This window comes from Canis lupus, chromosome 33 (genome assembly GCF_048164855.1).
Source record: "Canis lupus baileyi chromosome 33, mCanLup2.hap1, whole genome shotgun sequence".
NCBI lineage: Eukaryota > Metazoa > Chordata > Mammalia > Carnivora > Canidae > Canis > Canis lupus.
The window spans coordinates 37,581,919-37,599,356 of record NC_132870.1 but is presented as its reverse complement, the minus strand read 5'-3'; the positions used below and the strand labels follow the sequence as shown (position 1 = coordinate 37,599,356).

General features: G+C 40.2%; 1 protein-coding gene, 1 long non-coding RNA gene and 1 other non-coding gene across 22 annotated transcripts in view; 2 read left to right on the top strand and 1 right to left on the bottom strand.

The window, feature by feature from the left end:
• PRSS12 (serine protease 12) overlaps positions 1-6,957 on the top strand; it is a 77,913-nt gene extending 70,956 nt beyond the window's left edge. Inside the window, exons 12-13 of the mRNA XM_072810141.1 lie at positions 3,206-3,486; positions 4,933-6,957. Coding sequence (XP_072666242.1) covers positions 3,206-3,486; positions 4,933-5,240 — 589 coding nt within the window. The 3' untranslated portion in view covers positions 5,241-6,957. The remainder of the gene's footprint in view (positions 1-3,205; positions 3,487-4,932) is intronic.
• A 916-nt stretch (positions 6,958-7,873) lies between these two features.
• LOC140624079 (small nucleolar RNA SNORA24) lies at positions 7,874-8,004 on the bottom strand. Its single transcript, XR_012023613.1, has one exon. It is a non-coding gene; the product is annotated as a small nucleolar RNA SNORA24 (small nucleolar RNA).
• A 550-nt stretch (positions 8,005-8,554) lies between these two features.
• Positions 8,555-17,438, top strand: part of LOC140623665 (uncharacterized) — a 155,079-nt gene continuing 146,195 nt past the window's right edge. For 5 of the 20 annotated variants that reach the window (XR_012023226.1, XR_012023220.1, XR_012023218.1 and 2 more), the window contains exons 1-2: positions 8,555-8,834; positions 14,855-15,009. This is a non-coding gene — a long non-coding RNA (uncharacterized lncRNA). The remainder of the gene's footprint in view (positions 8,835-14,854; positions 15,010-17,438) is intronic. The other 15 variants (XR_012023212.1, XR_012023214.1, XR_012023207.1 and 12 more) reach the window with 9 other exon arrangements.

Below are 17,438 nucleotides of genomic sequence, written 5' to 3'. Positions count from 1 at the left end.
CACAGCTCTCTTTCAAAGTGTGGAAAATATTGTGCAGTGACTTTTTTTTTTCAGTGAACAGTAATGTAATTATCTGAAAGGATACAGAAAGTTCACATATGAAGGGAATGTCTCATAATTCAGTCTTAAAAAATATAAGCAATGTAAGAGACTGCATTAAAGAAATATAATAAAATAGGATGCCTAGTTTATGCCAAACTATGTCTCTAGACCAGTGCTATCTAGCAGAAATACAATGTGAACCACAAATATGACTAAATTTTCTAGTAGGCACATTAAAAGATAAATAGGTAAGGGTTACCTGGGTAGCTCAGTTGGTTGAGCATCTGACTCAGGTTATGGCTTATGTTATGGCTCAGGTTATGATCTTAGGGTTGTGAGACTGAGCCCCACATTGGGCTCCCTCCACTCTCAGTGGGGAATCTGGTTGAGATTCTCTCTCTCCCTTTGACCCTCCCCTTGCTTGTGCATTCTTTCTCTCAAATATTTAAATAAATTAAAAAAAAAAACCAACAGGTCGAATTAATTTTAATTATATTTTATTTAACTTGGCATATCCAAAATATCATTGCAAAATATAATATAAAAATTGGGATATTTAATACTTATTCTTTATAAAGACAGTATGTTTAGTATTCTTTTTCATGGTAAGTATTCAAAATCCATTGCATATTTTATACTTTTAGCACATTTCAGTTCAGACTAACTACATTTCAAGTACTCCAACATCCATATGTGGGTACTGGCTACCGTATTAGATAGTGGAGCTAGAGATAATTTCTTCAACTCCATGCTAAAGATACATGAAACATTTCAGCAGGACGTTCAAGGAGCACTGGCAATTCATCTTTTTTTAAAAAGATTTCTTTAAAGAGCGAGAGAGAAGAGAGCACAAAGTGGGAGAGGTATGAGGAGGGAGAGAGAATCTCAAGCATACTCCACCTTGAGTGCAGAGCCCCACTCAAGGGCTCAGTATCATAGCTCTAAGATCATGACCTAAGCTGAAACCAAGAGTCAGATGCTTAATTGACTGGGCCACCCAGGCATCCCTTGGCATTGATTCTTTTTTCACAAAGGTATTAAATCACTTGAGGTGATTTATTGAGGTTTTACTTTAAATTTTTTTTTTTTTAATTTATTTATGATAGTCACAGAGAGAGAGAGAGAGAGAGGCAGAGACACAGGCAGAGGGAGTAGCAGGCTCCATGCACCGGGAGCCTGACGTGGGATTCGATCCCGGGTCTCCAGGATCGCGCCCTGGGCCAAAGGCAGGCGCCAAACCGCTGCACCACCCAGGGATCCCGAGGTTTTACTTTAAAGCCTGAATATATTAATTGGGCATACTGAATTTTTATAATATAGTATCAGTACATAAAATGTGGAAGTAAGAAATATTTAGATCTGATTTTTCTCTATGAGTATTACTTTTTACTGTTTCAGGATGTGAAATAATGCCCCACTTTACTTAAATATTAAAGTGAAATCCACAAGGGATATTCTCTGGGAACAATGTATAAAAAAAACCCTGAATTTTAAAGATCTGTGATGACCTAAGGTTGGAAGTGGAGAATCAGGAAATTAAGGGAAATTACTAGTAATATAGATCAATGATAGGTGGCTGAATAAGCTATATCATCTTTGTTGCATTGTTCAGTTTTTTGAGCTGACATAGTTAAGAAAATTACTTTATACACTGCAAGCCCCATATAGAGTTAGTAGAGTGTTTGAGAAACTTAGAACATCCAGTAATTTTACAAGAGGAAATGGGAGGTTGTATTTAAATAGGCAATCATGGGCAATAGTAAATCATGCAATTTTACTTCTATTTGCCGTCTTCATTGTTCTATCATTTCCAAGATATTAGTTTATCACGAAGCTTCTGATTTGAAACAGCAAATTTCTTTTTTTTTTTTTTTAAAGGAAAATTTGTTTTTTTTATTTATGATAGTCACACAGAGAGAGAGAGAGAGAGAGAGAGAGAGGGGCAGAGGGAGAAGCAGGCTCCATGCACCAGGAGCCTGACGTGGGATTCGATCCTGGGTGTCCAGGATCGCGCCCTGGGCCAAAGGCAGACGCTAAACCGCCGCGCCACCCAGGGATCCCTGAAACAGCAAATTTCAAACTCAACTCTGTCCTCCTGTCCCCCAGCACTCCCAATATCCTTAATCTCTGTTAACACCACTTTATAACAGACTATCCAATTTGTTAATAAGTTTATAGTTCTGTCTCCCTCGCTTAAACAAGATGCATTCAAGGACAGGGATTCTTTATGTTCACTAATGCATCTTAAACACCTAAAATAGTAATGCCCCATTATATAGGAATGCAGCATGTTTATTGATTTAGTGAATGAATGAATGGATATTTTTAATGTGTATGTCTTTTTTCCTTAAACTATTCAATTAAAGTAGAAACAGTATTTACAAAATTAATAGTCCTCAGCTCGTTTTTTCAACGGATATACCTTTATTCTGGTGCACCGCCTAAAGCAGTTTCTCAACCTCAGCACTATGGACATTTAGAACCAGATAAATCCTTGTTGTGAGAGAGGCTCTCCACCTCCTGTCCTTAGTTTTATGGCTCTACACTTCTTCAAAGCCATTAGACATCAGTCTTTGGCCCCACTAGTTTTTTCATTGCAATTTAAACCAGGTCTCAGTGGGATGATGTCTGGACAGATTCAAGAGATGAGAGAATATAATGAATATATGTTGCTCTGAAAATAGAATTTTGATTTCCATTCAGTTCACAACAAAGAGGAGTAAAGTGGATTGTGCTAAGTGCTTTGAAGGATACAAAGTTAGACCAGCCATGGTTATTGCCCTCAAAGAGCTTCGTGATGAACTAACATCTTGGAAATGATAGAAAAATGAAGACAGCAAATACAGACAGTAAATTTGCTCTGTATTTGTTCCTGTTTTGATTCTTTATCATGGTGGGGAAATAACAGGTTAATGATTAGCTGTATTTTCCATTCGTCCTTCACATTTGCTCCTTCTCAGAAAACAATTACACAGGAACCTGAATTAAACCGTGAAATGATGAAATGGGTTTCAAGTATAGGACTGAGGGTGGTGAGGTCAGAGAACTATGAAAGGGTAAACTTACAGAAAGGGATGATTAGGAAGAAAGGCTTGAGCGTCTCTATTAACCTTCCCTCCCAACATGTCCATTTGCAGCCTCTTACTAGCTCTCTGACTCTTAGGTATGGTAACAGCACAAGGAGCTATGCTGTTCGGGTTGGTGATTATCATACTCTGGTGCCAGATGAATTTGAAGAAGAAATTGGAGTCCAGCAGATTGTGATTCATCGGGAGTATCGACCTGACAGCAGTGACTACGACATTGCCCTGGTTAGATTAGAAGGACCAGATGAGCAATGTGTCCGATTTAGCAGCCACGTCTTGCCAGCCTGTTTGCCATTCCGGAGGGAGAGGCCACAGAAAACCACCTCCAATTGTTACATAACAGGATGGGGAGACACAGGTAATGTAGATAGTAACAGAGAACAAATGAAATAATGGGCACCTATGTCTGGAATCAATACTTTCAGAGTGTAAAATGGGTAGTAAAATCTTAAATGGGTTCAGGCTTAGTTAATTGGAAACTGTCCGTGTTAACACATGCGTGTATTTTGGATTCATATCTTGAGGGATACTGTTGTTTACCATTGTTTAGCACAATTTCACAGAACTCAATTGCCTTAAGGGGTAGAGAATCCTGTACTTTACTAAAAGAGGAAGTGATTTTTAAGACCTTATTCCAACAGGGTCTGGATTTTCTTCTTCAAATTGGGCCTGGCTGGCTGCATTTTAGTTTTCCCAGAGGAATACAGCTACACCAGCAAGGGCTTTGGTGTTGGCCTTACTTTTTCTGTAATGAAGGCCATTATCTAACTCCATCTTATGGAGAATCCCTATATACAGAACACAAAAAGCAAAGCTTTGTTTGAAGCAGAGGGCCAAACCCACTTTTTGTCCTTCATGCCACCTTCCCAATCCCCAAGCTAGAGCAAAGTGTTTATCTTCTACTTTTCTCAGGCAGTTTTCTGTATGGTCAGTCTTGCTACAGGATTAAGCCAGTGTCTGTCAGCTAGTGTTGTTCAGGATGGCCTTGGAACAGATCTAAGGCTCACCTGGACTGGGTGCTTAATTCACATATGGCTGTTGACCACTTTGCATTAAAAACGATCAACACTAATCACTGTGCTCTTAAAAAGAGCCTCAAGTATTTCTACAGGTGGTAATTTCAGTGTTTTATTTAGTAAACGTTTCAGTATGCATTTTACCATAAACTGCATTAAATATTGGCTTATGCTAGTCATTTCATAGCTGCAAAAGGCAGCATCTGTTGCAAATATAGAATACTTAAAAAGCATGTAACGACCAATTCTGAGATAATCCATAAAGAAAACATTTCCTGGATGACACAATAATCAGATTAGTGTAAGTGCCTTCTCTGTACACTATGTGGATCTAATGAGGCAAATCATCTTTGAGAAGGCTTAACTCTGTCATTACAATTCAAGAGGAAAGATTCAGATAAGGAGATAAAAGAGATGACAAAGACCACTATCTTTACAGAGAACATTTTATTATGAATTATTCCAACTGAGAAAATATAAGATAACATTATCAATTATACATTTTAGCCACTGGGTGGCTTGCCAGAGTACACTCACCTCTAATGGCCTAACAGGCTTGTTAGGTACATAGGAAGGTTTTTGTTTCTCAACCCTTATGAAATACTATATTTCTATTTAGAATAGTTCTTGCCACTGTCCTCCTATACCATTTAGTCATCACTCAAACTACATTCTATCATAAGGGTTTTATTTTCAAGACTATTAAGTGTTCACTGAACTGTTTAAATGTTTTCTGTAAGGTCTTTATCTTTAGTGGCATCTAATTCAGATTATTTGGTCTTGACCAGGACAAGCCTATTCAAGAACTCTACAACAAGCAGCCATTCCTTTACTTCCAAAGAGGTTTTGTGAAGAACGTTATAGGAGTCGGTTTACAAGAAGGATGCTTTGTGCTGGAAATCTACATGAACACAAACGTGTTGACAGCTGCCAAGGAGACAGCGGAGGACCACTCATGTGTGCTCGGTCAGGAGAAAGTTGGGTTGTATATGGGGTTACCTCGTGGGGGTATGGCTGTGGAGTCAAGGATTCACCTGGTGTCTATACCAAAGTCTCAGCCTTTGTACCCTGGATAAAAAGTGTCACCAAATTGTAACTCTTCATGGAAACCTGAAAATATGTCAGAAAATTTTCAACCTCCACATTAGCACTCAGCCAGAGATGCCAACTTTTGGGGATGAGAGCCATGTTTCTTCTTTTGTGTTGTGATTAAATCATGTGCATCATTTGCTGCTTGAGAATTTGTGATTGTGAACATTATTAGATACCTCAGTGTAGTACTAATTATCCTTAAATTAGCATTGTTGTCTACCCAAAAACTACTCTGAAGACAAAGGTCTTCATTCTCAGCACTCTCCAGGGATTACTGTGTATCAATTGTGCAATATGGCTGTTTTTAAGATTAAGAGCTTATAATTGAATCAATACTCTATTATACTTAAGAGTGATATTGTGGAATTATTAGACTTAGATTTTCTTCAAAAGGCTAAGAGATCTTTATACATCGAATCTTTGTTAACCTTTGACAAGTGAGGAAATCAAGAGCCAAAAAGGTGAAGGAATCCATTATAAACCTAGACTGGAATAGGATCAGTCACAATACATTCCTGAATGAACCCTCTACCATGCACTATGGCAACACATTCTAGTTACCTAACAAAATTTGGAAAAATACCAGATAGCAAAGAATGCCTTCCAAGTTTTGGGATATACAACCTAATTTATCCACTTTATTTGTTTTAACATCCTCTAGCAGTTACTTTCAGCTACTTCTAATTTACATCTTGATAAAATTTTTCCTTGGCATCATGCCATTTGCTGGACCATGAATATAGTGCCATCTATTGCAACTTTCCTGTAATGACTCAGACCTGTAGATTTCCATTATCTTGATAGTGCCAGCTAATAAAAATGCAGTTAAAAAAATGCTCTCTGCTTGTATAGCAGTTAAGTTCTAAACTCATTTGTTTCAATGTACTTAATTCATAGCCAGCTGTGTGCTAGGCACTGTGTAAGTGGCTATGCACCTCACTGACAAACTTGAGAGGCTGGTAAGATTTTATAGTATCCCTAGCTTTCAAATCGACTCAAGAGGACTGGTGAGACAGTGGGATCCAAACTTCAGAATGGGAGCCCCAGTGTTGACAGTTTTCCCCCTCTACTGCAGTTTGAAAATCAAGTTTTCTCTCTAGCTATTTCCCAACTCAGTACTGGACAGCTGCCTTCTTCTATGTACCCTTACAAGACATTCTTCCTAACAATGCAAAATCTTTGCCCAAATATAAAAGGCATGCCCTTCAGGCTACGTAAGTAATCACCAACAGACAAGAGAATGATTGCTAATACCTAGAGCCCTTAGATAGTTTGTGTATATTCAAGAAGCAGATGCATAAAAACAGGTGAAGAGATCAGTGTGAACTTTTACTAGTTTCCCTGTGTCTATTTCTATCCTTTTTGTAAATCTTCAGCTCTGTAAAAAACTGGTGCTAACAGAAAGGTGCTTTATAGTTTACTACTTTGCAGAACTGCAATGCTATCAGGCAGAGTAACATTAAAAACTTTTATTTAAGTTTGATAAAGTAAAAACTTTTCAAGTATTTACATCTAGAGAAGAGGTACACAGTGCACACCTGCACAAAGGCTTGAGACAATGTGCAGGAGACATTTTATTGTTAATGAAACTTCGCACAGGCCATACTTCTAATATATGCCTTTGTTAATAATAGCTTTTTCTTGTTAAATGTGACTTTTAAAAAACACAAGTGTTCAGTGCACATTTGTACAAATAAAAGTGCATAGCTGTTCACCTTGTATAGTAGCCTGAATCTTTTGTGTGGTATAAAGTGATTGTGCTGTCTCTCAGGGGTACCTGGGTTTGTTTCCCTCCAAATACTGTACTACCTTACAATACTCCTACTACTTCCAAACCAGCTCTTGGCAGAAAAGGTAGTCTGTTGCTATTTGTAGCTACCTTTCCACTTCCATATCATTTAGTCGGAGAACAGGATTCTCCAGATGAATCAAGCATTTTATTTAATTGTAGCAAGCAGAGAAGCGCCCACTTATCCTCTATTTAAATGCCATACTTACACTATAATATTCAGGGTGAAAACACCACCCTGATGGTTTCCAAAACATTATTCGCCACTGGATATCCAAGCTGTTGAGATTTAAATTCACGATTCACAGTACACCACAGGAACTCTGAAGTCAACAGGACTTTACCGACCTCACCTTGAACTCCTGGATTATCTGCAAGACAAAACCAGCTTTATGAAACTCCGTGCACTTACATCACAGGGTTGAGTGTTAGCAACCACTGGTTACTTTCTTTTGCTGGCAATTTACGCTTTCAAATTAAAGTCACAGCGAAATGGGCCAACCTGGCCTTCCAATTCCTTAGCACTAAGGGTTTCAGGCTAACAACGAAACATTAATTTAAAAAGCAGCGCAGGTGGCTCAGCGATTTAGCGCCGCCTTCGGCCCAGGGCCTGATCCTGGGGACCCGGGATCGAGTCCCATGTCGGGCTCCCTGCGTGGAGCCTGCTTCTCCCTGTCTGCGTCGTAAGCAAATGAATAAAATCTTTAAAATAAATAGAAATAAAAAGGGCGCACGTACCTTGTCACGTTTTCTACCATCCATCGGATCAGCTCAGCCTCCTAGGAACATTTGAACAATAGTTAGATGCGTGCCCCGTAACCCAGCAGCCTCTACGTTTTCCAAATGAAGAATGTTACTTGTGCAAGTCAGAATCTGATACCAATTAGATGGTGACAGCTTTGCCAATAAACAAGAATATGCTCTTCCATGGCTAGGAAGGGAGACTGCCACAGCTGACAGGTCCCAAAGACACATGGAGGTTCACAATCCCACACCGGACGAGCAAGCACAACTTCGGCCACTACTCACCTTCTCTATCCGAACGGGGGTAGTACCGGGCCGCAGGGTTACCAGGCCTGCGGCGGCGAGATTCAAGATGGCCGCCGGACCCCGACGGCGGAATTCACGGCCTTCGCGGGAGTTGGTACGTGCCACCAACCTTCGCCCGAGGGCCCAGGCCTCGGCACCCAGGGCTGCACGTGGCCGCCTCGCGACCTAAGAAACCCCTGCGTCCCCTCAGGTTTTCTAACCTTAGAGGTTTCCAAAGGCGACGCGGCCCTACCATTACAGGACTCTTGAAACTCCTGCATTTTAACTAAGCCAAAGTTCGGCCTCCGTGATCACCTCAGCGCACAACACACGGGGGCACAGTGTAGCCACCCGCGCGGAGCCCGACGCTTCCCGGACGTAAAAAGGCCGAGGCCGCGGGCGCACGCTCTCTTATAGAGCGGATGACGCTATTCCGGGAAGCGCCGCGAGGGGCGGGGCCCACGCGATTCGCCCCTCTGCTCTGCCCCTCCCAGCCCCTGCGCGGTTCCACCCCTTCCGCATGGCCCCTCCCACCTCTCGGAGCTTGCACCGCCTCCCCCCGTCCATCCTGGGGACTGGCCCGCTCACCAGCCTGACGCACGCGCAAGCGGGAGGAGTGAGAAGGCTCTCGCGAGACCAGGAAGTCCCGCCGTTGGAGCTGTCCCGCTGACGGGGCGGGAAGGTGAAAAGCTTTTGTTTCCTGTTTAGGGTAGTTACTTTTGACGTTGCTATAGTTACCGAAACACCCAGTTACGTAGTTCTCCGCCTCTAAAGCTTTAGGTAGGTTAATACATATGGAACCCGCTGGTTTTTTTGGTCTATTAATGAACTGCCGTGGTCTTCCGTGTTGCGCTGGGATCGTCGGTCCTGAAGCGCGGGTATCCCTGACACGGAGTCAGTTGTGTTTTTATTGGTTTGTTTTTCATTTTTCGTTTTTGTTCTTTTTTTTTTTTTTTTTTTTTCTGGTTGAATCTCTTAGGAGTCTTTACACTCATTACTGAAAGCCTCACCGAAACACAAGTTTATAAAAGGAAAGGACATTAGCCTGAAGAACGTATGGGAAACCCATTGCCGTGTGCCCCTCCGCATTTCTTTTTTCTTTTTAAAGATTTTATTCATCCATTCATTCATTCATTCATTCGCTCATTCACAAAAGACACAGAGAGAGGCAGAGGTAGAAGCAGGCTCCATGCAGGAGCCGGATGGGCTGAAGGCGGGCGCTGAGCCGCTGGGCCACCGGGATGCCCCCTCCTCATCTCCCGTGTCGCAGGCTGACCCGCCGCGCCCCCGGTCGCAGCTGGGCTCCCTTGACTTGAAAGCGGGCGCCTGGCTCTTGCCTCCCTCTGTACATTCTTTGAGGGAGCAGCAATTAAAGAAATAACTACCCCTTGTAAAGTTAAAAATGTTTAGGAATACTGGTGGTCCTAGATATGTGCTTATTAATTAATTGCCATTACCTTTTTTCCTGAGTTCCCTTTCTTGTTGTCCTCTGGTATGAAGCAAAAGGGAGGCTCCAAGCGACGTTTTTACTTGGTAGTGGACCGTTTGGGAAGATGCGTTGCCACAGTTGCTGTCACGAAAAAATGGTTAAAGGGCCCCAGCAGAGATCTACAGGCTCTTCACGAAATCCCTACATATATTTCTGGGGGAAAGAATTTAATTAGTAAGCGCAAACATTGCTTTTGTGGTTAGGGTTGGAAAGACAAGTTTTTAGGAAATTTAATTCGAAAGAACTAAAGTTTCTGAGGCTCACCTCTCACCCCATGTTTTTCTTACCTCGTCTTGCTTTATCTCACCGAGGTAGGAACTAGTTAGGGGCAGAGGGGGCTAGGCAGGGAAAGATGAGGGAAAGGCCCCAGAGTCAGGCTCCTACCCACCCCACGAAAACAGAGATAAGGCAGGAAAAACAAATAATAAACCTGGCTCTCTACCTCCAAAATGTTAGGGAGGATTCCCCCTTTAATGGCTACTAAGTAATCACAGAAATCCCAGATGTATAGAATTGTTATGGAAGAGATACTAACCAGAGAGATGGGAACACCTTATTTTTATAAACATGATTTTTATAAACGTCTTGTTTATTATAAGTCCACCATGTTTGTTCTAAATAAACACATATTTATGAGTCCATCCTGATGTTGATAAGAAATTTACCAAGTTCCCTGGTCAGTTTCCTATAAAAGACAGTCCCTACAAGCCCTCAGTGGCAACCCTGTGGGGACCCCTCTCACTTTTGAGAGCTTTCTCAAGCAATAAACTTCTATTGCTTTGCTTGTTCTCTGCTGTCAGTGCGATTCATTCTTCCACTCCCTGAGACAAGAACCCAGCTCTTCCGTATCATTACTAATGAACAGAAGGTACTAGGCAGTAACAAAGTTTAAGTACCAAATCGCAGTGGAGAGTTTTGCCAAATTAGATTTCATTTAGAATATCTAAATTACCTGTATTACAAAATGCCACAGATTGGGTGGCTCACACAACAGAAATTTATTTTCTCACTATTGTGGAGGCTAGGAGTCTGAGATCAAGGTGTCCATGTTTGTTTTCAGGCCTTCTGTGGCCTGTAGATGACTCTTTTCTTGTATCTTCACATCCTTTACCTCTCTACCTGTCTGTATCCCAATCTCCTCTTAAAAGAATACGAGTCATACTGGATTAGGGCCTATGCTAATGACCCTACTTAATTGCCACTTTTTAAAGATCTTGTCTCCAAATACCACCAAATTCTGAGATATTAGTGGTTAGGGCTGAACATATGAATTTTGGGGGGACACAATCCAGCCCATGCCAGCATCCGCTTATGCTAAGCTATAAAGACATATTGAAGATTTTTTTTCATATTGAAGATTTTTAAATGACTGTTTCCTTTGGGCTATGGGGTTAAAACATCTGAAAGAGAGAGAGAATGTGCGCTCTTAAGGGTGCTTCTGCTCCCATGTTTTATTCTTTGCTCAAACTGGTATTTCTTCTCATCTATTTTTTCTTCCTTTCTTTAAAATTGAGGTATAATTGACATATTAGTGTCAGGTATACAACATAATGATTTGATATTTGTATATGTTGGTAAGTAATCTCATTACGTCTAGTAAACCTCTATCCCCATACATAGTTATGAAATTTTTTTCTTTGTGCTGAGGACTCTTTTTCTTAAAGATTTTATTTATTTTTTCATGACACACACACACACACGCGCGCGCGCGCGCACACACACAGGCAGAGAGAGAAGCAGGCTCCATGTAGGGAGCCCGACGTGAGACTCAATCCTGGGACTCCAGGATCATACCCAAAGGCAGACACTCAACTGCTGAGCTACCCAGGCATCCCTGTGCTGAGTACTCTTAAAATTTACTCTCTAAGGGACAATTAGCTGGCTCAGTTGGTGGAAGGTGACTCTTGATCTCATGGTTGTAAATTTGAGCCCCACGTTGGGTGTAGAGATTAGGATTTGAAATCCTAAAAAAAGATTTACTTTCTTAGCAACTTTCAAATATGGAAAAGTATTATATTTTAATATAATATCACCATGTTATACATTACATTCCCCTTACTTATTTTATAACTAGAATTTTGTACCTTTTGACCCCTTTCACCCATTTTAGCTATCCCTTCAATCTACCTCCTCTGGCAACCACCAATCTGTTCTCTGTATCATTTAACTTAGTGTTTTTTGTTTTTGTTTTTAGATTCTGCATATAAATGAGATCATATAATATTTGTCTTTCTCTGACTTATTTCACTTAATACCTTAAGGGTCTATCCATAATGTCACAAATGGCAAGGTTTCATTACTTTTTTATGAATAATATTCTATTACATGTACATTTGACATACTAAATATTTTTGATTTATTTATTTTGAGAAAGAGCATGTGCATGAGCAGTGGGGAGGGATAGAAGAAAAGGGTGAAGGAGAAGCAGACTCCTCACTGAGGGTAGAGCCCTATGTGGGGCTTGATCCTAGGACCCTGAGATCATGACCTGAGCCGAAGGCAGATGCTCAACTGACTGAGCCACCCAGGTGCCCTACATCTGACATCTTTATCCATTCATCCATTGATACATATTTGTTTCCATATCTTGGCTGTTGAAAATAATGCTGCAGTGAACATGAGGATGCATAAATCTTTTTGAATTAGTGTTTTTATTTTCCTCAGATAAATACCCAGAAGTAGAATTACTGGATCATATGTAATTCTATTTTTGATTTTTGAGGAAACTCCTTGCTTTTTTCTACAGTGGCTGGATGAATTTATATTCTTATCAACAGTGCACAAGGGTTTTCTTTTCTCCACATCCTCACCAACACTTGTTATTTCTTATGTGTTTGTTTGTTTTGATACTAGCCATTCTGACTGGGGTGAGATGCTATCTCCTTGTCATTTTGATTTGCATTTCCCTGATTATTAGTGACATTGGGGGTCTTTTCAGTGTCTGTTGGCTATCTGTATGTCTTCATTGGAAAATGTCTATTCACATCCCCTGCCTTTTTTTTTAATTGGGTTGTTCTGCGTTTTGCTATTGAGTTGTATGAATTCTTTATGTATTTTGGATATTAACCCCTTATTACATATATGATTTACACATACTCTCTCCTATTTGGTAGGTTGACTTTCCATTTTCTTGAAAATTTCCTTTGCTATGAAGAAGCTTTTTAGTTTGATGTAGTCTCACTAGCTTATTTTCACTTTTGTTGCCTTTGCTTTTGGAGTCAGAACGAAGATCAATGTCAGTGCCTCTGTTTTTTCCTAGGAATATTATGGTTTCAGGCTTACATTCAAGTCTTTAATCCATTTTTAGTTCATTTCTGTGTATTGTAAGAAAATATTCCAGTTTCGTTCTTTTGCATGTGGCTGTCAAGTTTTCCAGCACTATTCATTGAACAGATTGTCCTTTCCCATTGTATATTCTTGGCTCCTTTGTTGTAAATTAATTGACCGTATATGCATGGGTTTATTTCTGGGGTCTCTATTCTGTTCCATTGATCAATGTGTCTGTTTTTTTTTTTTTTTATGATTTATTTATTTATATGGGGGGGGAGGGGCAAAGGAACAGGGAGAGAGAGAATCTCAAACAGACTTCTGCTGAGCACAGAGCCTAAAGCCGGGCTCCATCTCATGACTCTGAGATCATGACCTAAGCTGAAGTCAAGAGTTGGGCACTTAATTGATTGAGCCACACAGGCAGTTCTCACTCTGTCTTTTTATGCCAGTATCATACTATAGCTTTGCAATATTACCAACCACGAAGCATGATGTCTCCAGTTTTGTTCTTTTTCAAAATTGCTTTGACTATTTGGATCTTTTGTAGATCCAAATACAAATTTTAGCATTGTTTGCTTTATTTCTGTGAAAAATGCTTTGGAATTTTGACAGGGATTGTATTGACTCTGTGGATTGCTTTGCACAGTAGGAACATTTAAACAATATTCTTCCAATCAATGAGTGCAGAATTTCTTTCCATTTATTTATATCATCTTCACTTTCTTTCATCAGTGGTTATAATTTTCAGTATATGGGTTTTTCAATTTTTAGTGTATTTCTGTATGAATCAAAGTACTAGTTATCTATTGTTTTTTTTTTTTTTTTAATTTATTTATGATAGTCACACAGAGAGAGAGAGAGGCAGAGACACAGGCAGAGGGAGAAGCAGGCTCCATGCACCGGGAGCCCGACGTGGGATTCGATCCCGGGTCTCCAGGATCGCGCCCTGGGCCAAAGGCAGGCGCCAAACCGCTGCGCCACCCAGGGATCCCCTATTGTTTTTTTTCAGATTAACCTAAGCACGTGGATTTTTTTAAAATTTTTTATTTATTTATGATAGTCACACACAGAGAGAGAGAGAGAGGCAGAGACACAGGCAGAGGGAGAAGCAGGCTCCATGCACCAGGAGCCCGACGTGGGACTCGACCCCGGGTCTCCAGGATCGCGCCCTGGGCCAAAGGCAGGCGCCAAACCGCTGCGCCACCTAGGGATCCCAGCATCGTGGATTAAAACAATAAGCATTTATTATCTCACACAAGTTTTGTGGATCAGGATCCAAAAGCAGCCTATCTTAGTTGTTGCATGAGGTTGCAATCAGGATATTGACTGAGGCTGCAGTATCATCTTCCAAGGTGGCTCACTTACCTGCTTGGCAAGTTAATGTTAATTGTTGGCAGGAAGTCTCATCCTCAGCTTGTGGATCTCCATTAGGCTGCTGCTGAGATGTTCTCATGATATGGCAGCTGGCTTCTCCCAAAGTGAGTGATCCAAGAGAGGAAGTACCAATGATTTTATGACCTAGTCTGAGAAGTTACATGCTATCACTTGTTAGAACCAAGTTATTACTTCCAGCTCACACAAAAAGGGAGAGAAATTAAACTCCATCTCTTAAAGGAGAGAATGTAAAAATTTGTTGACACAAGTTAAAACTGCCACATTAAGAATGGTTGAGGTTATGTTGCAGTTAATGAACAGTCTACAATCTTTGGCGCTTAAAACAACGACTGTTTCCTATCATGTTCTTGTTTAAAGATTTTCTACTATATGCTGGACCCTGTTCTTGGTGTTGGGGCAGGAACAATAAACAGACAAAATTTCTTACTCATGGAGTTTATATTTTAGTGGCACAAAATTGACATAAATAAGAGTATTAGAGTTATATCAGAGGAGTAGAACTACTAGGATATCAATATCAATACTGATATTTCTAGTGTAAGGTCAACCAAAGCTGTCAAAAGGAGGAAGCAAGGAAAAATGGCAACTGCAAGGATGAACTGAAATCCATGAAAATAAAGTGGAATCTGCATTCATTTTCCTCTAGTTCCAAGGATTCAACTTTGATGATAGAGATGATCTGCAGGAGGAACTGGTCCTTTGTCACAGACCCACAAGTTGCAGAGGTTGAAACGGGCAGGAGTTGAAGAAGGTACAGACCTGGCTGCAGCCCCACACCAACAAAATGAGCTAGCAGATTAGGTGAGAATTTGCATAATCTGCAACATTGCCTCATGCCCTGTACTGACCTAAGTGTGAAAGTATATGACTGCTGTTTCACTTTCAATTACTATGCAAAATATCTCTTGTGGCCATACTAACCTGTAACTATTCAGGCGAGGAAATGAAACTGTAATACTAGGTTAGCTAAATTGACAAAATAGAAATCAACCACAATAAGTAAATTATATGAAAATTTAAAGTCAGTAAGTGCAATAGAGAAAATAAAGGTGGGGATGAGAAATGTTTGCAGTGAGGATAGGAATTATAATTTAAAAAAACATTCAGGGTAGATCTTGAGATGGTGACATTAGGTCAAACAAAAAGACTTAAGGTGAAGGAATGAAACGTGCTGATATCTGGAAGAATATTGTTTTTTTTAGCGATTTATTCACTAAGAGAGAGAGAGAGAGACAGCATGAGCAGGGGGAAGGGCAGAGGGAGAGAGAGACTCTCAAGCAGACTCCATGCTGAGTGTGGAGCCTGACCTGGGGCTTGATTCAACCCTGAGATCACCACCTGAATGGAAACCAAGAATCAGGTGCCCCTAGAAGAAGAATATTCTAAGTCTTCAGTGCTTCCTGAGTGGCACCATAGCTGCTGTGGTAGACAGCCTTTTCTAAGTTTCCTAATGATTCCCGCATCATATTATTCCCTCCTTTATGTAATTCCCTTGCCTTAAGTGGTGAAGTGATGAGATCTCACTTCTGAGATTATGTTATAAAAGACTCTTCTTTTTTGCTACCATTGCTTCTCTTGTCTTTTTGGATTGCCTGCTGTGATGAAGCAAGCTGCTATATTAGAGTGGCCTATGTGGCAAGGAACAGAGGGTGGTCTCTGGCCAACATGCAGTAAGGAACTGAGGCTGTCAGATCAATAGCCCCTGAGGAACTGAATCTTGACAACAGCCGTGTAAGTGAGATTGGATCTTTAACCATTTGAGCCTTGAGATGACTACAGCCCCCGATGTTGATTGTAGTCTGTGAAAGACACTGAAGCAGAGAATCCAGATAAACCAGATAATATTGTTTTAAGTGAGTAGTACATTTAAGAATTGTTTGTTATGCAGCAATTGATAACTCATATACGTGGCATGTTCAAGGAATAAAAATGAGACCAGTTTGGCTGAAGTGGGGTAACCAAATAGCAAGTGAAGTTAGAAAGGTGATAGGTTTCCTAGGGTTTTTTGCATCATTAAATGACTTTGAGTTTTCGTTTTTTTTTTTTTTTTTTTTTTTTTTTTTTTTTTGAGTGAACTTGGTAGCTGTTGGAGAGTTTGGAGGAGAGGAGTGATATGATCTGACTTAGGATTTACATGTTTCTTCTCAAAGCACTATTGAGAAGACACACAGTGTCTAGGGATAGTGTTTGAGTAGGGCAACCAGTTAGGCTAGTATGGTCATACAGATGAGAGAATGGTGATGACAATGATCCCAGTAGAGGAAATGAATGATTCAATTCTCAATATATTTTTATGATAGAGCTTATGGAATTTGATGATTGGGTATAGGTTGTAAGAGATATCTTTTAGACATTTGAGTAGAATTTTTGACTAGGGAATTTAATATGGAGTGTGGAGTTAATATGGAGTTCTGGGGAGAGGTCTGGACTGAGAGCTATCCAAGTGTAGAAGGCACTTAATGCCATGAGATTGGATACTAATAACAAGGGAGTAAAAGATACATAGAAAATGAGATCAAAGACTGAGTCCTTATGCCTTCTTAACATTTATCTACCAGGAAAAGAAGCAGGAACCAGCAAAGGATATTGAGAAGTTAGGTAAGGAGGAAAGCCATTGGAGTGTGGTATCCTGAAGTCAAGAAGAAAGTTTTTCAAATAAGAGAGAGTGATCAACTGTTCATGGTACAAGTAAAACGGAAGTTGAGCAATGACTATTGGATTTAGTAATATGAAGGTCATTTAGGACCTTGGTGAGAACAGTTTCACAGAGAATGGAAAGGGAATTGGAGACTATGGACTTAGTTAACCCATTTGCAGTTATGCTAGAAAACGGAAGAGAAATGGGGGAGTATCTAGAGAGGGATATGGGATCAAGAGTGGATTATTATTTTTTTTTCCTGGAAGTGTTACAATTCCAGATTTCAAGATACTACAAAGCTATAGTAATCAAAGCAGTATGGTACTGGCACAAAAACAGAACAGAGAGTTCAGAAGTAAACTCACACTTTCATGGTCAATTAACCTTAGACAAAGGAGGCAAGATACACAATGGGAAAGATAGTCTCTTCAACAAATGATGCTGGAAATATGAGACTTCTTTCTTACACTATACACAAAAATAAATTCAAAATGGATTAAAGACCTAAATGTGAGTGAGACCTGAAACCATAAAGCTTCTAGAAGAAAACATAGATAGTAATTTTTTTGACCATAGAAACATTTTTTGTGAG